This window comes from Rana temporaria, chromosome 1 (genome assembly GCF_905171775.1).
Source record: "Rana temporaria chromosome 1, aRanTem1.1, whole genome shotgun sequence".
NCBI classification, from domain to species: Eukaryota; Metazoa; Chordata; class Amphibia; order Anura; family Ranidae; genus Rana; species Rana temporaria.
The window spans coordinates 217226746-217249389 of record NC_053489.1 but is presented as its reverse complement, the minus strand read 5'-3'; the positions used below and the strand labels follow the sequence as shown (position 1 = coordinate 217249389).

Below are 22644 nucleotides of genomic sequence, written 5' to 3'. Positions count from 1 at the left end.
CCCCTGAACACACCATCCCCACCGTGAAACATGCTGGTGGCAGAATTATGTTGTGGGGATGCTTTTCTTCAGCAGGGACAGGGAAGCTGATCAGAGTTGATCGGAAGATGGATGGAGCCAAATACAGTGCAATCTTAGAAGAAAACCTGTTAGAGTCTGCAAAAGACTTGAGACTGGGGCAGAGGTTCACTGTCCAGCAGGACAACGACCCTTAACATACAGCCAGAACTACAATGGAATGGTTTGAGCAAAGCATATTCATGTTTGAATGGCCCACTCAAAGTCCAGACCTAAATCCAATTGAGAACCTGGCAATACTTGAAAATTGCTGTTCAGAGACACTCTCCATCCAATCTGACAGAGCTTGAGCTATTTTGCAAAGAAGAATGGGCAGAATTGTCACTCTCTAGATGTGCAAAACTGGTAGAGACACCCCCAAAAAGACTTTCAGCTGTAATTGCAGGGAAAGGTGGTTCTACAAAGTATTGACTCAGGGGGACTGAATACAAACGCACGCTGCACTTTTCACATATTTATTTCTAAAAAAAAATCTTTCACTTCACAACTATGTGCCACGTTGAGTTGGTCTATCACATAAAATCCCCAAAAAACACATTTACATTTTTGATTGCAACATGGCAAAGTGTTGAAAATTTCAAAGGGTATGAATACATTTTCAAAGCACTGTAGCAGCAAGTCCTTTTGAAGACAAGCTACAGACCTCTTCCAGGGACATTAGCTGACTGTGAGTTGGCTAGGCCCTCTTCCCCCATACCCCTGACGCACAAGATCTGTGGTGGGAATGCTAGGGGTCCACTCCTGTCCTCAACATCACCCTCCTGGTGGAAGCATTACCCCCCCTCTTAAGAGGTCTACAGGGACCCGCTAATGGGCAACGGCCCTAGCCCTAAACCTGTGTAGCACCTTATGGCTAACTCAACGCAATGCACTAGGTGCCAGGATCCAGTGAGGGTACGGCAATGTCCAGGTATGATCCCTCAAGAAGTCAACAGATGCAGAAAGCTGCAGGAGAGGTGAGCTGCAGTGGAGATTTAACAGCTAAAGAAACTTGCTAGAAGAATCTTGAGAATATACTAGTAAGCTTCTCTCCAGAAAGAGATGATGTTCATCACCCAATTGGCTACAGTTTATCTAAGGTCTGGTAAGCTGCAATAACGTATTATTTTTTGGGCATAGATAAGCTTAAAGTAACAATGTAAGCTTGTAAATAATAATAAAAAAAAAATATATAAACACACACCTCAGCTAGAAATTAAAAAATCTCAGCAAACAATTCCATTTAACATGACGACAATTCCAGTTCAATGGAACAGAAAACATTCAAGCAGTAGTAAACCGCATGTAAAAAAAATCTGCTACAAGGCAATGGCATAATATGCAAGTATGCATTACATACTAGCAGATAATGAAATACTTGCCATAGAATGAAGCCCTCCAGCGTTGCGCTGTCACCGCTGACAGGGCTGCCATCTTCCCCCAGTCCTCCTCTTGGGTTCGCAAGCGATAGAATGAGTGTCCGGGACCTCGATGACGTCGCTCCTGCGCATTCACGCAGGAGCGCTCGGCTCTGGTGCGGTGGACCTTCAAAGTGCATGCACTGATGACGTCGCTGGCTGCATTCAGTGTGAATATATCCTAAACACCATATGTTTAGGAGATATTCACTATACCTACAGGCAAGCTTTATTATAGGCTTACCTGTAGGCACAATAATTTTTATTTTATCAATTAAAAACATTACAAATAAAGTTGCTGCACATATTACACAACATTTGTAATACAGTAAAACTGTGAAGGCATATAGTATAGAATTTGTTCAACCTGTAGGCACAATTTAAAAAAAACACATGGTCCAACATAATTACATTTTTTTGGTAATAAGGACAGACCGTTATAGAAAAAAAAAAAAGGTTAAAAACATGACCCCACCTCAGCTTCAAACAGTTTCTTCTTTATGCCATCATTTGAGTCTTCTCTGTTCTTAAGCTTCTCCAACTCTTTCTCTGCTCTCTCTTTTGCATGACGAATGTTTTGAAGCAATTCTGTGGCTTCTGAACTGGCTTTTACTGCCTGAAATAACATTAAAAACGATAAAAACAAAGCCACTAAATACTTTCATACATAATGGCAAGGCTAATGGACTGCGATCAAAATCTTATGGGAGTCAGTTTAAAACCCATAGTACTCAGTGGTGTAAACTATTAGTTTTCCACCTCTGCTACGTGTAATGTGTGTGCACTGGGGACAGGGAGGAAGATAGTACTTGCAACAAAACACAATAAATCACTTTTAAAAAGGAGTAAGGGTTCTTGAAAATAGGCAATTTATTGTTTGGAAATGTTTCGACAAAAGCCAAGGGGTTACTGAGATACTGAGATAAGGTAACTTCGTATTAATAAAATAAAAAAAAATAAAAAAAGAGGCCAGCAAAGCCAATAAAATGTGCTATTTTATGCTGTAAATTCAGCTTCACCTCTGCATCTAGAATCAAATGCATACCATATGCACATTCAGCAAATGCACACACTCAATATACGTTTCCCTTTTAAAATAACTATGGTTTATTGATGATAAAGATGTCATGTGGTTGAGTTAAATGTGGGAAATAAATTCCCTGACAGAAAATACAGCTTTTCATGCCTCACGCCATTTGCATTCCTTTTGTCTATGTTTGTCTTGGGTAAGCGCTGGGAGCTGGGGACAGGCACTCGCCATCACAGCAGACTTCTCCTTGCTAGTTTCAGTGTCTGGAAACTGTGTGCCATGGGGTCACATTGTCTGACATCACAGCTATCATAAAAGGGCACAGGGGAAGATGGAACAAAGTCCAGGGGGTCCCCGTGTTACGAACAAGATGGGTACTGTAGGTTTGTTGTTAAGTTGAATTTGTCTGTAAGTCGGAACAGCGGCGCAGGAAAGAGCAGTGATCTGCAGGCTTCACTAGGCCGGATGGGCAGGCAGAATGACGAGAGGGCCCCTCAACTCGCAGCCAGGCCAGGATGGCTCACTCCTGCAGGGCACAGGCCAGGAAGATGGCGGCGGCCGTGGATGTGCGGGATCGTCGCAATACAGGCATAGGACACAGCAGGGTATGGAGAGGAACAAGAAGGCAGGTAATTGGGTTGTTTTTCAGCGTTTATGTGCAAGGATGGCTAAGGATGAAGTGCAGGATTCTTGGAGCTCCTCACACCCCATTCGTAAGTAGGAGTTGTTCGCAACTCGGATGTTCGTAAATCGGGGACCCCCTGTATTTTGTCCCATCATAAACAGAATGTAAAAAAAAAATAATAATAAATGAGAATTCTTCAGGGTCCCTTTCACACAGATCTGTTTCTTTATGTGTTTTTAAGGTTAAAAAAAAGCAAAAAGCAAAAGAAAAATGCATTAAAAAAAAAAGAAAATCCCTTTAAATCCTATGGACTGCTTCACACCAGTGTACTGCAGGTGCATTTTTAAAAGTCCTACATGCTGCATCTTTAATGGACTTTTTGTAGATGCACCAAAAACACATCCCCTATTGATTGCTATAAAAAACGTCCACCAAAAATGGCTCATTTTAATGGTGCGCTGTTTGCATCACATGTCAAAGTTTCAAAAGTGCCTGAGTGAACTCAGGAGCCCAGAGAATGTGGCAAGAACACATCAGAAACATGGCAAATGCATATGCATTGCAGCAGGGTTTTTTTTAACGGAGCAGTGTAAAAGGGCCCAAAAGGGCTAGTAAGGAGGCAACATATCGGGACAGTGATGTCACAATCTCCACCTCGCCCAATTGGAGAACACTTTGCATTCATGAGAAATTACAAAGTGCTCTCTGAATGGCAGCTGTCCCAAGCAAGCGACCTCCTGTATTTAGCAAGCATCACAGTAGCTGCTCGGCAAAGTCGTAAGCTGTGCTTTCTACAGTTGTTTTCAGCTTCCACAGCAATCCTACTGGTATGGCATATACATATTTATGTTGGTCCAATACGGAAACATTGCCATACTTAGAATTCAGCTTTAATTCTTGCATTAGAAAGCAGCCAAAACCCGAGTAGAAAAGCCTATCCTCTGCCAGCATACTGCAGAGAAGGACCCTTGATCTCTGTGCAGAAGCAGCAATCATTTTGAATCATTTTGAGGTCCAACATACCCCTTATGGAGTCAGAACTAGACCTCTCCAATCACCAGAGAATATAGGAATTGCTGACAAAAAAAAAGGGATTTTTAAATACAGCTTACCTGTAAAATCCTTTTCTTGGAGTACATCACGGGACACAGAGCGGCATATTCATTACTATGTGGGTTATATGGAGTACCTTCAGGTGATGGACACTGGCAATCTCAAACAGGAAGTCCCCTCCCTATATAACCCCCTCCCATAGGAGGAGTACCTCAGTTTTGTAGCAAGCAGTATGCCTCCCAAAATGGTCCCCAAAAGAGGGGTGGGAGCTCTGTGTCCCGTGATGTACTCCAAGAAAAGGATTTTACAGGTAAGCTGTATTTAAAAATCCCTTTTTCTTTATCGTACATCACGGGACACAGAGCGGCATATTCATTACTATGTGGGATGTCCCAAAGCAATGCTTTAATGAGGGGAGGGAGACATCTTCCCAAGACAACAGGATTTAATCTAGAGATATACTCAAATAATAATAATAAATCCAACTTAGTCGAGAAAAATTAAACTTAAATTTAAATTTTAACTCAAGGGTGCCCCCGATTCTGAGGGTCTTAAATCGCAGCCTGCAGCACCGCCTGCTCAAAGGCTGTATCAGCATTCCTTCTAACGTCCACCTGGTAAAATTTAGTAAACGTGTGGACTGAAGACCAGGTTGCCGCCTTGCAAACTTGAGCCATAGAGATCTGATGGTGTGCTGCCCAGGAGGCGCCCATGGCCCTGGTAGAATGAGTCTTTACTGACAAAGGAGGAGTCAACCTCTTCAAGCCTTAGGCCTGAGTGATTAACTGTTTAATCCACCTCGAGATGGTGGATTTTGCAGCTGCCTGCCCTCTCTTGGGCCCATCTGGCAAAATGAACAACACATCTGTTTTCCGGATCTTCTCTGTAGCTTTAAGATAGGCCTTCATGGCCCTGACAATATCCAAGGTATGCAGCAACCCTTCCTTTCTGGAAGTAGGTTTAGGAAAGAAGGATGGTAATACCAAATCCTGATTTAGATGAAAACTGGATATAACCTTTGGTAGGAAGGAAGGATGAGGGCGGAGAACGACCCTGTCCTTATGCAAAATAAGATATGGTTCCTTACAGGGAAAGGCTGCCAGTTCCGATACTCTTCTGGCGGAAACTATGGCGACCAAAAATACTGACTTCCTTGTCAGTAAAACCAAAGGAATTTAAGCCAACGGCTCAAAAGGTTGTTTCTGTACACTTGACAGAACACGATTTAAATCCCCCGGACAAAGCGGGGATTTAACTGGAGGATTAATACGCAAGACCCCCTGCATGAAGGTCTTAACCAGCGAGTGGGTGGCCAGCGGCCGCTAAAACCACACTGACAAAGCTGACATCTGTCCTTTGATTGTGTTTAATGCCAGGCCTTTATCCACTCCTAGCTGGAGAAAAACTTAAACACTCGATCAATGGTATACTTGCGGGAAAGCCATTTCTTGGACTCACACCAGCCTACGTAGGTTTTCCAGACCCTGTAATAAATCACCCTGGAGACCGGCTTTTTAGCCCTGATCAGGGTAGAGATTACCTGCCTAGACAGCCCTCTACCCCTGAGACTCAGGGATTCAGCCGCCAGGCTGTCAAATTTAGACGCCGTAATGCAGGGTGGAGGATCGGGCCTTGTGAGAGTAGGTCTGGCCGTAGAGGAAGCGTCCAAGGGTCTCCCACTGCCATCTTTAGGATTAGTGAGTACCATGCCCTCCTGGGCCATGCTGGAGCTACCAGGATGACTGGTTTGTGCTCCACCCTGATCCTGCGCAACAGGCGGGGTAGTAATTGTAGCGGGGGAAAGGCATACAGAAGTTTGAACTGATGCCAAGGGCACACCAACGCATCGGTTCCGCAGGCCATTGGGTCCCTTGTCCGGGATATGAACCTGTCTAGTTTCTTGTTGAACCTTGATGCCATGATATCCACGTCTGGCACACCCCACTTCTGGCAGATTGTCCGAAAGACCTGGGGATGTAGAGACCATTCCCCTGGCGACAGAGTTTGGCGACTTAGGAAGTCCGCCTGCAGGTTGTCCACTCTGGGAATGAATATTGCCGATATGCAGGGTACATAAGCTTCTGCCCATAGAAAAATTAAGCTCACTTCTCTTTGAGCGGCGCGACTCCTGGTTCCCCCTTGGTGGTTTATATATGCCACAGCTGTGGCATTGTCTGATTGTATCCTCACCGGGGACCCCTGCAATTTGGCTGTCCAAGTCTCGAGGGCTAGCCGAGCAGCTCTGAGCTCCAGGATATTGATGGGCAGCTGCTTGTCCACCTCTGCCCAAGTACCTTGGCGAGTGCTACCATCCAAGACCGCTCCCCAGCCTTTCAGGCTGGCATCTGTGGTCACTATCTTCCAGGCTATGGGGGTGAAAGATTTTCCCTTTAGCAGATTCTGAGGGTTTAACCACCAGCCCAGACTTTGCCGGACTCTTGATGATAAAGTTAAAGGAAACTCTAAGGCCTGGGCCTTCTTGTTCCAAGCTGTTAGAATGGCTGCCTGTAGGACGCGAGTATGGCTCTGTGCGTAAGGTACCGCCTCGAACGTGGCCACTAGCTTGCCTAGTAAACGCATACATAGGCGAACAGTTGGCTCTCTTTTGCTTAGAACCAATCGAATCAATTCTTTGATAGCTTTGACCTTTACCAGGGGCAAAAATACCTTCTGCTGAGCCGTGTCTAACCTCATGCCGAGATATTCCAACTGTTTTGAGGGTTGAAATGCTGATTTTTCTCGGTTTAGGATCCAACCGAACCTCTCCAGGTACTGAACCGTGAGGGCTACTGCTCGCTCCAAGCAAGGAGCCGAGTGATCTATGATTAAGAGGTCGTCCAAGTATGCTAGGACCGTGACCCCTTGGATTCTTAGATTGGCCAGAATTGGAGCCAGGACCTTCGTGAATACCCGGGGGGCCGTAGCCAGCCCGAAAGGAAGCGCCACAAATTGGAAGTGACGCTGGGCCACCGTGAAGCGTAAAAATCTTTGATGTGGCTGAAAGATCGGTATATGAAGGTAAGCGTCTTTTATGTCTATAGACGCCAGAAAGTCGTCCTTCTGGAGCGCGGCGGCTGCTGACCGAACGGATTCCATCCGAAATGACTGGACCTTTAGGTAAACGTTTAGACTCTTTAGGTCCAAAATGGGTCTGACATCGCCGTTGGGTTTTGGTATGACAAACAGAGTAGAAACCTAGCCCTTTCTCTTGGGCTGGTACCTCTACTATCACGCCCTGGCGAAGCAGACGATCCAACGCCGCTAGCAGCAAGGCCTTTTTTGCTGGATCGTTCGGAACCCTTGATTCCTGGAAATGAGGCGGAGGAAACTTTTGAAACTCTAATCTGTAGCCTGTGGCCACAGATGACTGGACCCATTTGTCGGGGATGTTGGCTTCCCAAACCTCTGCAAAGAGACGAAGCCTTCCCCCCACTCGAGTGAGTGGGGGCGCCCCTTCATAAAGCGGACTTAGGGGCTGGCTTTGTTGGTTTGCGATACCATGGCTTCTTGCCCCCAGGGGCCTGTTCCTGCGACTTATTGTTAAAGTTGGATCGCGCAGGAGGCCGTCGATACTGCCTGGAATTTGAGGTACTCGGCATAGGGGAAAGTTGCCTTTTAAAGGCGGGCCCCCGGAACTTCTTTTTTACTGGTAGAAGGGTACTTTTGCCACTTGAAATAGTCTGAATGTATTTATCCAGATCTTCTCCGAAGAGTCGCCCTCCATGGAAGGGGAACCCCGCCAGCAGTTTCTTGCATGGTGGTTCGGCCGCCCAGTTCTTTAACCATAAGAGCCTTCTCATATGCACCAAACATAGAGATAGACGAGACGCCTGTTGGATGGAGTCCTTTATAGCATCTACCGCAAAGCACAAAGCTCTGGGAATATCAGATAACTCCTCTGCCTGCTGGGCAGGAATGTCTTTAAGCATCTGTTTTGTCTGGTCCTTTAAAGCCTGACAGACCCCGATAGCAGCCACCGCTGGCTGTACCACTGCTCCTGCCGTAGCAAAGGAGGCTTTCAAAAGTGATTCTAAACGTTTATCCACCGGGTCTTTAAACATTTGTATGTTTTCCACCGGGCAAGTTAATGATTTATTCACACAGGAGATGGCTGCGTCCACGGTTGGGAGCGCCCATTTTTTGGCAAATTTCTCCTCCATAGGGTAGATAATAGAAAATCTTTTAGGCGGCAGAAAAACTCTGTCCGGCCGTACCCAATCCTGGAAGATTAACTCCTCTAACAGAGGATGGACCGGAAAAACTGCGTTGCTCAAGGGCGCTTTTAAGGATCCCAAAGAAGAAACCTCCGGAAGCCGAGGCTCTGGTAAGGGCATTTTAAAGGCCGAGCGGACCATGTCTGTCAAATACTGTATCCATAAACCCTCCGCTTGGGAGGCTGAAAATGGTTCCTCTACGGTAGATTCCTCAATCTCTGAACCCTCTAGGTTCTGGTCCAATTGATCCTCCTGATCTTCTAACTCCTCCGGGGAAAGAACCTCATTATCCGAGGATACACACTTAGGCGAAGGGGATCTAGTCCGCTTCTTGCCTGGCATGGATCTGGTGATCATAGCTGCCAATCTTTCCTCTAGCCCTCCTAGGGAGACGGCTAGCATCTCCTCTGTGATAAACACAGGGTTGGGTGGATCTGGGCCAGCCTCAGCACCAGACCCCCCTACTGGCTCAACCAAGGCACCCACCCCTGGGTTGACAGGTGGGGAGAGTACCGGCATAGCTTGACTCGTATCCTCAGAATCCGAGGGGGAACCCTTTGGTTTTTTGACCCCTTTTGCCCCTTTTGATCCCGAGCCTTTGGGAGCCATGGTACAATACCGAGGTACCCCTGTATACAACAACTAACTGTTGTAATCAGGAGATAATATATGTGGTTTAGGGAACAGCAGTACTACGGATGACCAAAAACCTGGTGGGGAATCCAGTCAGTGCTTTTCCCTTTTCCTTTTTTCCAAAAAAGAAAAGTTTTTTTTTTTTTTCAATTATTATATATATATATATATTCTCTTTTTTTTTTTTTTTTTTTAAAGCACACTGTCCCCCACAAAAAAAATTGCTAGTATCCACCTGCTGCCATAAGGATTTTTTAGGCTGAACAAAATCAAGCTAGTTCTGAATTCCAGAACTGCAATACTCGCTTGCGCCACCGGGTGTCACTGTCCTCAGCCGCAGCGCTGCCGCTCTGTGTCCTCCTGTTCCAAGCTCAGAACTGAATGAGCTGTACATCACAGAGGAAGGGACGCCCCTTCCTCCTATGAACCTGACGTCCCCGCCCCCCCCCCCTCCGAAACGGCGCGAAATTTTGTTATATTCTCGTGCGCGCGCCTGCTATTCACGGGGGGGCCATGCTGGAAGACACCAGGAGTCCTGCTATGCAGGGAGAGCGTTTTGAAGCATCCCTTTACCGGACACAGAGCGGCATAGATCTCCAGCTGCCTGCGGCCTGACACCCAGCCAGGTAGGAACTCTTGATAGGTTAAGACCTAAGTTCTGGGAAAGGTATAGGCCCACAGCCCCTCCTTTACCCACCTAGCGCGCAGCCAGACGGTTACAGCAAACAGACCAGGGAATCCAATATTTGGGGGGTAAAATATCCAGACCATCCTGTCTTTCCTAGACATAGTGGCCCCAACTGCCAATGCCAGAGCATACACAGGCTAACTTCCCCATAGATCCCTGGAGGGCCCGCTGTCGAACCAAGTCCCGCAGGCCCCCCCTCTTACCTGCTCCATGCCGCAGGACCTTGCACAGCAAGCGGTCCAACCTTCACCCATCTCCGTGGGTAGCGTACTAGACCTTCAGGCCCTGGGGTCCTGGAGGGAACCCACTGTCCTGGACCTATACAGCACCCTGGCAAACAGGTTACTTTAGGCACTTTAACAAAAAAGGCTCTAAGTCCTGGGCCCAGGGTCCAGCTCTCTAAAGAGAGAAGCGTTATAGGCAAAACCCCTCGGCTTGGGGGCCCGGGTACTGTCCACTTTGGCACTGAGGCACTTTGGACAGATCCGGTTAGCCTGCCTTGATCCCAAGGATGTGGAGGCAAAGCTATTCCATGACCAACACCTAAGACACTGGCGAAAAAACTGAGGTACTCCTCCTATGGGAGGGGGTTATATAGGGAGGGGACTTCCTGTTTGAGATTGCCAGTGTCCATCACCTGAAGGTACTCCATATAACCCACATAGTAATGAATATGCCGCTCTGTGTCCCGTGATGTACGATAAAGAAACTATAGGTGTCAGATGTCTGCAGGGAGATCACCACTTCTGCAAAGGGTCCTTTCTCTGTAATATGCTGGCAAGTGAGAGGCTTTTCTACTCAGCCTGTGGCAGCTCTCTAAACAAAACAAACTGTAAGACTGTGCACACATTATGTTTTGATGCACCTAGACTGCTATTAGTAGATTTAAACTGAAAGTGCAGTTGGGCCTTAAAGTGGATGTAAAACCGATTCATGAAATTTGACCCAGGTGTTTACTTATATCTCTCCAAAGCCCTGAGACCCGTGTCTTTCTGCTGCTTCATTCCTCTGTTATCAGCATGATAACTTCTGACAAGTTCTCTGAGATGGGAGATAAAACCAGCCTGAAATGTGTCGGGGGGAGGTTGCTATAAATAGATTAGCAGGAGAGCTTGTCTTGTCACAGCACAGCAAGTCTCTGTCTATCTGGAGTGGGGTTGGTGCCTTTCCTCCAATCATCTGTCACACAATATAAATCAAGACTACACTCCTACTTCTGAATGAGGAAGTAAAAATTCTAACACGGTGTAAGAATGCTAAAGAATAATGCAAGCTAAACACAGCAGATATGCATGAAAAACATATGTAGGGAGATTTGTTTCATCTGAGGCTGTTCACTTCACTGGGTAAAGGAGAGGCTTTAAGATGCACTCCCAGTAGGTAGGTGACAGTCAGTAGTCAGGGCAGAAAGTTTTATATTTCACATGATGTCTGTTAAGTTAAACCAGTGTTTCTCAATTCCAGTCCTCAGGCCCCCCCAACAGGTCAGGTTTTCAGGATTTCCATTATTTTGCACAGGTGATTTGATCAGTTTCACTGCCTTAGTAATCACCACAGCCTTTTCATCTGAGGGAAATCCTGAAAACCTGACCTGTTGGGGGGGGCCTGAGGACTGGAATTGAGAAACACTGAGTTAAACAAAGAAATTAAATACAGCTGAAAAAAGTGGCATATACAACTTTTTTTATAAGAATGCCTACACGGGACACATTTTGCCAGTAATTCTTTAAAAATTAATATTCAGATTCTCGCAAAAATCTAGTTATGATTGGTTCTATTTAGGCATGTGTTGGCTTCAGTCCAGTTAACAATAATGAGTTGAAAACATCAAATTGGCCCAAGGTTTTCTGTGCACTCTTTGCTCAAATAAAGATGTCTCCCTAAGTCTCAGTGGGGAAGGCACAAAAACTGCTGCATGCTAAAATGGTATTGGGGTCACAGCAATTTATGCACAGGAAATTATGAAGTGATGCAGTTAAAAGGTATAAGAATTACCTCAGATAAAAATTGAAGCAAATGGCTACATCCTTTATACAAAGTAACCCCTACACTTAAATTATTTGTTAGCCCAACACTTCATAGTCCTGATATGTGCCTGCTGTGCCATGTACTAATATGAGAAAGTATCCTATTTTCTTTGTATTGCTTCCTTTATGTGATATCCCTGGGGTTCCCGTCAGTCCCTCTGCTTTCCTGATAAAATGATCTTCCTAAGCAGAAGAGCACACCGTGGTCAGTTCTCTAACTATGATGGGAACTCAGTGTGCTCTCCTCCAATAATCAGACTTGTTCTGACATGACCCCCCTGCACAGCCATTTACTGGGAAGCTCTGTGTGCTTGCTGTTGCTTCTCCCCCAGCTACTATGCAGCTGAGAACAGAGCCAATGTGTTATATATATATATATATATATATATATATATATATATTAGTATTTTTTTGCATTTAATTTCTGTTTTAAACTGAATGGGTTGTTTTACAAGGTGATCGTTTATAATCACTTTAAGAAACATTTTTTCTGTATACATGTTATGTTGAATTGAAAGCTGAAAAGTATTGTGCATAGCGAGAAAAATGAAAGTCCGATAATACCGCTGAAACATGTGCTGCGCCCTGCTCCTGTTGTTTAGGCGCCATTTGTAAATTTAAGTTGTCTGAGCGGTAGTTTAGCTCAGAATGATTATGCCAAATTATTGGTTTTGGTTCCAGTTCAGCTGCGTTGCATATTTTCCACCACGGGTCAAGGTTAGAAACGCAGCGGGTTGGGTGCATGAGTATTCTTTCCCAGAGGCAGCTCAGCAGGCGTGCTCCCCGCCGCTGTGCATTCTGGCAGAGGGTACTTAAGGGACAGACACTGTTCTGGCGGGGTCTTCCGCTCCTGACCTGATGGCCCTCCTGGCTTCAGGGATGTGCTAGCAGTTTTCCCGGCCTCGGGGCCTGCCGACTCCGGTACTGAGAGTAGGCCCAGGAGTTTCTGGGGCCTACTGGTCCAGGGGTGGTCCTGTGCTGTCTTGCCTGCAGGAAGAAGCCGATCAATTGGGGATTCAATTGGAGGACGCATCCTGGCCAATCTACCTCATAGTACTGTCGACTGGGTGAAAGATCCTGGTACTGTGTAGCTGTGTCTTTGGAACTTTTGCAAAGTGTGTATGTGTGGTTACATGGCCTTGTGGCAGAGGACTGTGCAACGACTGGTTTACACTAAACTAAAAACCGCAGAGGTGATCAAAAGAAAGCTCTATTTGTGGGGGAAAAAGCACGCCAATTTTGTTTGGGAGCCACGTCACACGACCGCGCAATTGTCAGTTAAAGTGACGCAGTGCCGAATCGCAAAAAGTGCTCTGGTCTTTGACCAGCAATATGGTCTGGGGCTGAAGTGGTTAATGTAGAAAAATTTAAAATAATGCATTTGGGTGGCAAAAATATGAATGTAATTTATACACTGGGGGGGGGGACTTTTGGGGGAATCTAGAATGGAAAAAGACCTGGGGGTTCTAGTAGATAATAGGCTCAGCAATGCCATGCTGCTGCAAGCAAAGTAAACAGAATATTGGCATGCATTAAAAAGGGGATTAACTCCAGAGATAAAACGATAATTCTCCCGCTCTAACAAGACTCTGGTCTGGCCGTACCTGGAGTATGCTATTCAGTTCTGGGCACCAGTCCTCAGGAAGGATGTGCTGGGACTGGAGATAGTCCAGAGAAGGGCAAAAAAACTAACAAAGGTTATGGAGGACATTAGTTATGAGGAAAGGTTATGAGCACAGAACTTGTTCTCTCTGGAGAGGAGACGCTTGAGAGGGGATAGGATTTCAATGTACAAATACTATACTGGTGACCCCACAATAGGGATAAAACTTTTCCGTGTAAGGGAATTTAATAAGACATGCGGCCATTCACTAAAATTAGAAGAAAAGCGGTTTAACCTTAAACTGTGTAGAGGGTTCTTTACTGTAATAGCGGTTAGGATGTGAATTCCCTTCCACAAGCAGTGGTCTCAGCGGGGAGCATCGATAATTTCAAAAAACTATTAGATAAGCACCTGAACGACCACTACATACAGGGATATACAAGGTAATACTAACATAAAATCACGCATATAGGTTGGACATAATGAACTTGTCTTTTTTTCGCCTCTACTATTTAACTATGTAACAATACTCAGAATAAACATATAAATAAAATAAAAAATTAAAACGCATACATTATATATATATATACATATACACACACACACACACACATATATATATACACACATACATAAACACATATATACATATACACACACACACGCTCCTTCACTCTCTCAACCAACACCATTTTTAATTCTTATGCTGCTAGTCTTAAAAAAAAAATATATAGTATATTTACTTGTTTTAAATGTTTAAACTTTTTTTCTTTCAGTTCTTCAGTTACTTACTGGTTTCTTGGCTAAGTACACCCTTTTGCATGCATGCCTGAGCTAGGGGCAGATGGATTACAGGAAGTAAATGCTACATGAATCATTTGCCCTTACACAAGATGGCCACAGCCAAACATGCTAGGGGATGTTTTTCAAAATGATTCTCAACAAAATAAAAGCATGGGTGGGAGTTTGCTTTGAATATTAAAAAATAATAAAAAAACTGTTTTGGTTTGTGTTGTTCAGATGCAGTGTAGTTCTTCTTTAGGTGTGCCAACTACCTTTGTAAGTTTGTCTTGCAGATCCTGAATCTTGTTCTGTTGGTCAGCATTGATCTAGAAGATAGAAGGGGAGTTGCATTAATTATTGAATTATCACAAATACTGAGAAGCCATTACGCTGACGTTATGCACTGAGAGCTGGCAACAGGCAGAAAGTTACTATGAATTTCAAAGTTCTTACACTGCACTTTGGAAAACCCATTTCCAACTCACAGTACACACTACATCCCACAAAGCGGAAGTGTTTTGACATCCAATAAAGAGCTTGGAATTCTCCTTGGATTTTTTCCTTGGTCCTTTTTGTTATGCATTGCCTTCCAATGCTCCTTGCTGTAAGGGCCAGTTATAGGTGAGAGCAGTCGACAATTTTTTGTTCGCTTGAATTTAGGTCAGACAAAGCATTGACACCTTTGCAGCCATTGTGCTACCTTACTGGGCGTTCAATGTGCCCCTGCACCTTTGAGGGGTGGGCTCCCTCCAGTCCATCTGCCTTCATCCATCTCATCAGAATGCATGTGCTTCCATTGTGGGGCCTCTTATAAGTTAGAGATAGGACTACAGTTACCAGGGTGCCTTGTCGGGGCTCTATAGCTTAAGCATGCATTTGCACATTTTTACAACTAAACACCTGCTTTAAAACGCATACTGTTATACAGGTAAATCTGGTTGGTCCCAGGCTGGTAGGCATGTAGAGCTTGGAATTCTCCTTGGATTTTTTCCTTGGTCCTTTTTGTTATCCAATAAAGAGATGGCCCCAATTAAATGTGGGATGTGATGGGACGTGCGTAAGTGCAACTTTCTCAAAAGTTGAAACATGCCATCTGCCTGGCACCATTAGGTAGATGTTGCCAAATATCAAAGCTTAACAACAGTTTTTATATCTTGTTCTTAAACTCAGGTATTTTAACCTAGAAGATCCAGAGACACAAAAAAAGCCTCTTATGGGATAAAAAAAAAAGAAAAACTGTATGGATTTTTGGCCAGATAAAGGTAAATGTGTTCATAAGGCAATTTTAACCTAAAACTGAACTCCAGGCATTGTTCACCACCCTTACTAGTTGCTGATTTAATGTGGTGGTGTGGGGGGGGGGGGTTAGAGAGAGAAACCTATTCTACCAGGTAATGAGTCTTCCATGTTTTTCAGGGTACTACTTCAGGTGTCATTGCCTGGGTGACATGGATATGTGCTAATGCTGTCCAGTGGCGGGTTCTCTCACGATCCAGAAAACAGCAGCCATGTGATGACATCACAGAGAAAATCAATGAGCAAAGATACAGACTACAGAACTGGATGCACCAGTTGTCACTCCTGGAAGTGGCACCAGCATAAGACATATACAGCTGTCATAATGAATATAAAGAGAGTTTTACAGAATATTTATTACGAACGTCAACGTTTTTACACTGCTCTTTGTAGACCCCAATTCCAATATACAATACACACTACATCTTATAAAGCATTAAAAGTGTTTTGGCATCCAAAAAAGAGGTGACCACAATGCAATGTGGGAGGCATACAGAACATACAATGAGAATACAAAAAATTTTGCAAAATATTTATATTTGTAATAACTGCTAAATGTGTGAGAGGTGGGTGGAAGGGAGTGAGTGATGGAAGAACTTTGTCAAAAGATGGGCTTTAGGCTCGGTTTACATTGGTGTGCTGTTAGACATTGCATGCGATTTGCACCACACTGCTGTGCAAATCACATGCAATGTCTGTGCGATGCGAATTCAGCCATACAGATTGTATGGCTGAATTTGCATCGCAATCGGACCAAAGTCGTGCAGGACCCTTTTTTTTGGTCCACACTAGAATCTGTTCACACCAATGCGATCCAACTCCTTTCTGACAGTTCGCATTACAATATGCAAACCGATCTGGGGGTGTCATTAACTTTGTATTGGTTCACATAAGGCAGCGTGAACTGCCTGCGAGTCAGGTGCGATGCGGGGAAACCCGCAGTGGATTCGCAGGGTTTCCTGCATCGCATCAATGTGAACCGAGCCTAAAACAGAGAATATTAAAAGTATATACTGATCCTTTTCCTTTATTAAATAGTTTGAAATGCATAACAAAATGAGAATAAACACGAACCTTCTCAAGCTTTGAATGCAGTTCACCCACTTCAGCTTTACCATGATCTTTTGCCTGCATTAAAAAATAAATCATAAGTGTCAATGAAAAGACATGATACATATATTGCCAGTATGCAGTTCATTTAGTTTATCAAAGGAAAGAAGACATTCAAAGACACTCAGGTTATACTGCCGCCTTTAGGAGACTTAAAAAAACAATAAAAATATATTTGTAGCCAGCCCAGTATGACCCCTCTTACACCCAGCATGCCTTGGTTTTGTAGTAAAGCAGTCCCAAACAGCATTATCATAAACAAAAAGGGGGTTGGACCTGTGTCCCTCAAAGAACTTAAAGAAATAGATTTTTCGTCTAGTACAAAATTTCAGTTTTCACAAAACACAAACAAGTCCACTGAAAACAACAGAACTGGGCACTGCCTGTAGCTCAAAGAGCCTCTTAGAGAATGTTATACCGCAAACATGGCATCAGAAGAGGAATGAACATCTATCTGGTAACATGTAGAAAACATATGAACAGTAGACCAGGTGGCAGGCTTGCAACTCTGGGAAACAGTTACTTGATTCCGGAAAGCATACGATTTGCTCATAGATCTAGTGGAGGGTGCATTTATAGGAAAGGGTAGAACCCGATCATTGAGACCATAAGCTTTGAACCACCAAGAAATGGTCGATTAAAAAGTTATCCCCCCTTTACATGGACCCTGAGGAATGACAAATGAGTACATTTTTCTAATGAGAGCAGTGGCTGACAGACATGCACAGCACAGAGTACGTCCAAGCAATGGAGGGACATTGAATTCTAATGAACTGGAGCCAAAGTTGAAGGGCTGAAAAATACCTTAGCAAGGAAGGAAGTTTGGGGCCTCAACACCACCATGTCCCATATCAAAGACCAGAAAGGGTCCTTTTACGCAATAAGACTGCCACTTCACCAAGATGATGGCATCAAGAAACGTAATCTTTTGCACAAGAACGGGAGAGGGAAATATCCCTGATCAGATCATTGGGTGTTTTTGGAGGGGCCCAGAGAACCAAATGAGGATCCCAAGGGGGGGGACTGTACTACTAATGCTAGAGGATCTCTGTACCTGGAAACAAACCTACCCAGATTGTTGTTGGGCCTGGAAGCAAGACAGAGGTCTTGAACACCTCTGGCTGTAGGAAGCAATCCATTGGGTTCAGGAGCCGAGGCAGTCTGCCTGCCAATATCAAGGAAAGTTCCAAGAGGTTGATTGGGAAATGAGATTCCATTAACCTACAAATCCCTTGCACCAACAGGGTGTCTAGAATATCTTCCTAACCTAGCAGGCTGCAAAAAACGTGGGGATCTGGAAGGAAGGACTTTCCTGACTCCAGAGCAGGATTTCTAAACTGCCAGGCCAGGCACAACCTTGGCTTCCATGCCAAATTAATTGGTCTGCCCAGGGATAGAAATGCTGTATTTTAGTGGTCTGCCGTGAATCTGGGTAAATTGGACTGTTTGGAAGGTGGCTTCTATCTGTCTCAGGATTTTCACGCAGAAGCAAAGAGTCTGGAAACTCCTGAACTGTAGTGTACCAGGAGTGAGGGACCAGGAGAGCCGAAGAGAGACCCGAGAAGAGGAGGACCTAAGCTGTGCAAAACCAACTGCACAGAGCAGGTAAGTAAAACATGTTTTTTTTTTTTTTTTAAATCAAGACTTTACAATCACTTTAAGAGCCCAGGCTGGGGATAGCACTAGCAGAGCTACATGCTAAACCTCAAGTTTAATAGTGATGTGCACTGTATAAATGATGGCCAACACCATATCGGAAGAGAGATATCAGAAGACTGCATCTCCTTTTGCGTCGTCTCATGCGTTAAAGACTTATAAGACTGTATCAGACAAAGCCTTGATGACTGAGGGTATATAAGCCTTTAAGGCTGAGCAAATGAAATCAGATAAAGGATTCTAAGAAGGGACTCTGCAGTCAGAGTCAAAGTTGCTAACTGGCCCAAAAAAATCCTACATGACGACTGTAAAAATCATCCTGCATAAGACCAAAAACAGGGCAACACCCGATGGGGCTAAGGAAGACTCCAATGGAGGCATAGACTCTAGCAGTGGGTAAAATTATAGGCTGTCTGTGTTTAGCACCTTTGAGGTACACTGCAGGTAGCCCAGGAACCATTAGTGGAGTGTGAGCTGGAGGTAACTGGTACAGTGGGATTGCCTCCCTATGTCTACGATCAGACATAGCCCGAGGTACCAAGCTAGGCATCATATACACACAAATTAGGATGAGCTCCGGCGTGTTCGCATAGAACACTTGCAGAGCCCGCCAGGAAGCGAGCACGGCGCTGTGCTAATCACAGCCAGGGAGACATTGTCCCGATGCTCGGCTGCAGGGATCGTGAAATGTCTCCCTGGCTGTTATTAGCGCAGCGCCGTGCACACTTCCTGGCGGGCTCTGCACGTGTTCTATGCGAACAAGCCAGAGCTCATCCTTACACACAAACTCATCTGGGTAGCAGGAGAATGGTCAGGCGGCCGAAGGATTCCATGTCACTTGCACTCCAGAGCAGCGACATGAAAGTGCTTCCTAAACACCAATGGTGGAAAAAAGACCATGGAGCATGCATGTGACATTCAACCCAGTGGATGATGTCAACGCTCAATCCTTCACAGTTACCCATTGAATGGCACAAATATTAATATTAAAAAATAAAATAAAATGTAAAAATGTATAATTTCTTAAAAAATTATTAAACTAAACCTAACAATGGCCAAAAAGGTGCCAGGTTGCAGTACCAGTGCTGTAATGCGTTGACATAAATCTAATACTAGGCCATACACAGGGCCTCAATTTCTCACAAGGGTAATGACCCTTTTTTCTCACCAAAGACTGAGCCTTGTCCCTCCTGGAACAAAATGTTGCTCTCTATCGTTTAAACATTTGAAGCCAGAACCTCAATTGGCATTAGAGGGTCTGGCGGGTGGCCACGCATTGTTGCAGCGATTTGTAACATGCTGCAGGACCTGGAAGGAAGCATTCCTGGTGCACTTCTGCCCTGGTGACTGGCATCCCATTATCTTGGCTATATTTCTAGCGTTTAGGGGTTTGTGGGATTTTAAAATTGCTTTGTCACTGGGGGTTTTGTATCGAGAAAGTAAGGCTGTGCCCTGCCAAAACACCGACTTGAATAAAAAAAAAAACTTTTGAATATAATCTCTTTTGCCATGTCCATGGTGCATCTATTTATGGATCATGTTATCGACGTTGGAAGTTTTTTTTTATTATTATTATTTGATTATTGTTTTTTTATGATTATAATAAAATGAACAAAAAAATAAATAAGCATCATACGTTAAAAAAAAAAAAAAAAAAAAGGAGGATACAAAAAATATACAGAACAAATAAATAATTACGGGTAAATTAAAGTACAGTGCATAGACAAAGTGCAATCAAAGGTAAAGTCCATTAGTGCAAATGGTGCCCAAAAACATGATCACTTCTGCTTGTGAGGATTCCAGTGTCATTCTGTGCTCCCCTCCTGGGTCTCCACTCACCGGTCTTCATCCTACATAAGTGGCAAAGATGTCTTCTTCCAACAGTAAACGTTAAAAGATATTTGTTCCACAACTATGGCTAGGGTATCTCCTCCCTATATTAATAGAATATTTAATCTCCATTGCAGTAGTATGGATATATGGTATTCCAATGAAGAAAGAGATGCACATAGCGTAATATTGCTAAGATTTATTGGAAAAATTACATTGAAATTGCACTTACATCAAAAGAAAGACATACAGGTAAAAGTCCTTGCTTTGACATGTCAGCCATCACTGAACCTTGTGTATCTATTCCATGCTTTATGCGTTTTGCCCCTCCCACTGAGCATCTTCAGAGGCTAGGGATGCTCGTGACTGGCTGCCTTTTATGTAATAAATCCTGCCCACTACAGCCAAACCTCCTACTCCTTTAATTAACTACAATGTTTAAAATTAGACGTGCTGCTTCCGCCAGAAGTATGCCGGCTGCCATATTGATACACCTTCAATCTCTAAATGATTTCCTGTTTACACAGGAAGTTGCGTGGTCGCCATATTGGTACTCCATAATAAATACATTGTGAATTGTGGCCGCCATCTTAGTGCTCCTATATTGCTTTAACTCACTTTCTGGTGGCATAGAAAGTTAAACTAGCTAGCTTGGTAGAGCAGGTCACATACACCAAACAGATAAGAAATATTAACATCACGGCCGTTACTCTTCCTATGCCACCAGAAAGTGAGTTAAAACAATATAGGAGGAGTACTAAGATGGCAAGCGCAATACACAATGTATTTAGGAGTACCAATATGGCAACCGCGCAACTTCCTGTGTAAACAGGAAATCAGTTTGAGAAGCAGGAAGTCCAATTTTAAACATCGTAGTTAATGAGAGGAGTAGGAGGTTTGGGTGTGGGCAGGATTTAATACATAAAAAGCAGCCCAGTCACGAGCGCCACAAGCTTCTAAAGAAACCTAGTGGGAGGGGTGAAACGCATCAAGCAGGGAATAGATACATGAGGTTCAGTGGTGGCTTAGATTTTTACCTGTATGCCTTTCTTTGATGCAAGTGCAATTCCAGTGTGATTTTACCAATAAATCTTAGCAATATTATGCATCTCTCTCGTCATTGGAATACCATATATCCATACCACTACAATGGAGATTTAATACTAGAGTTATAAGAAGGAGATACCCTAACCACAGACGTGGAACAAAGATCGGAGTCCTTTTAAAATTTACTGTTGGAAGGATCCATCTTTGCCACTGATGCAAGATAAAGATTACTGCTGGTAAGTGGGCACCCAGGAGGGGAGCACAGAGTGACACTGGAATCCTCACAAGAGAACAAATTTTTTGTGCACCATTTGTACTAATGGACTTTACCCGTTGATTGCACTTTATTTATGCACTGCACTTTAATTTACCTGTAATTATTTATTTGGTCTGTATATTTTTTGAGCAGCGCAGAGTATAATTTTTTTTTTATTTTTTTTTACCTTACAGGTCAACAGCAGCCCATTGAGTCAATTTAAATAATATAAAATGAGATTCCGCACTAAAGTAAGGTATTGGCTGCTGTCCCCCTGATAATCCCCCCTAAAAGGGATAAAAATGCTAGTGGTAATGTGTAAGGGGTAGTGGCGCTGCCCGCTAGGTGTTAGTAAAATCTTATCCTGGCTGGGTATAAACCCTAATCCGCAAATTGTGCACTGTGCTCAAGTGTGATGAATATGTGTCGGGTAGCTCCTGAAGGGTAATCTCATAAAATAGAGACTCCCCTCCGTGACGTCAGGAGTTGCCCTAATACTGATCACCCCTATCAGGGATGAAACTGTGATTCCTGAAGCAGAATTACTATTACGAATGAGTGCTTCTCCTTTATTTGTGAAATTATAGTGAATAATATAAATCACTTATATGTGAAGGCTGATATAAGCCTGTAAGTGTTCCACGCGATATGGTGCTCAAATGGTAAATGTATGTCAATTGAGTCAATTTACTTGTACTGTATTTGCTGGCGTATAAGACTACCCTTTACAATTAAAAAAACTGGAAAAAAAGCAGGGGTCGTCTTATACGCCAGGGCAGCTGCTTGGATGCCTGCTGGATGTGCGGTAATACTGTATGTAGCTTTGGCTACATACAGTATATAATGCTTAGCCAATCCCGGTGAGCGATGTATTCAAATGAATACAGAGCCTGCTCGGATTGGAGTAACAACCTCTACCAATCTGAACAGGCTACTTACAGTAGCCTGCTCTGATTGGCTTTGAGAGTCAGAGAGGCGTGGGCTGATGATGTTACAGCCTCTGCCAAGCCAAGTAGGCTTTGTATTCATTAATAGAATACATTGCTAGTGGTGATTGGCACCAGCTCCAGCAAGAATGAAGAAGAATATGGCTCCAGAAGGAAGAAATATGAAGTGTCGGAAGCCTCGGAAGGGGGGTCGTCTTATACGGTGAGTACAGGCAAAAAATATTAAAAAAAACTGTAAAATTAGGGGGTCGTCTTATACACCGGCAAATACGGTATATATAATTATTGTACGTATCATAGCGCGGGCACTTTACACAATTTTCATGTTAAAAAAATGCACTATTTTTGTTACAATAAAGATTTAAATATTT

General features: G+C 43.9%; 1 protein-coding gene across 7 annotated transcripts in view; it reads right to left on the bottom strand.

Moving 5' to 3' along the window:
* The window catches only part of CIT (citron rho-interacting serine/threonine kinase), a 224681-nt gene that overhangs the window by 121437 nt on the left and 80600 nt on the right, over nucleotides 1-22644 (bottom strand). For all 7 annotated transcript variants that reach the window (XM_040350498.1, XM_040350533.1, XM_040350515.1 and 4 more), the window contains 3 exons: nucleotides 16502-16555; nucleotides 14404-14457; nucleotides 1951-2091 (listed from right to left, as the gene is read on the bottom strand). In XM_040350498.1, coding sequence (XP_040206432.1) covers nucleotides 1951-2091; nucleotides 14404-14457; nucleotides 16502-16555 — 249 coding nt within the window. The remainder of the gene's footprint in view (nucleotides 1-1950; nucleotides 2092-14403; nucleotides 14458-16501; nucleotides 16556-22644) is intronic.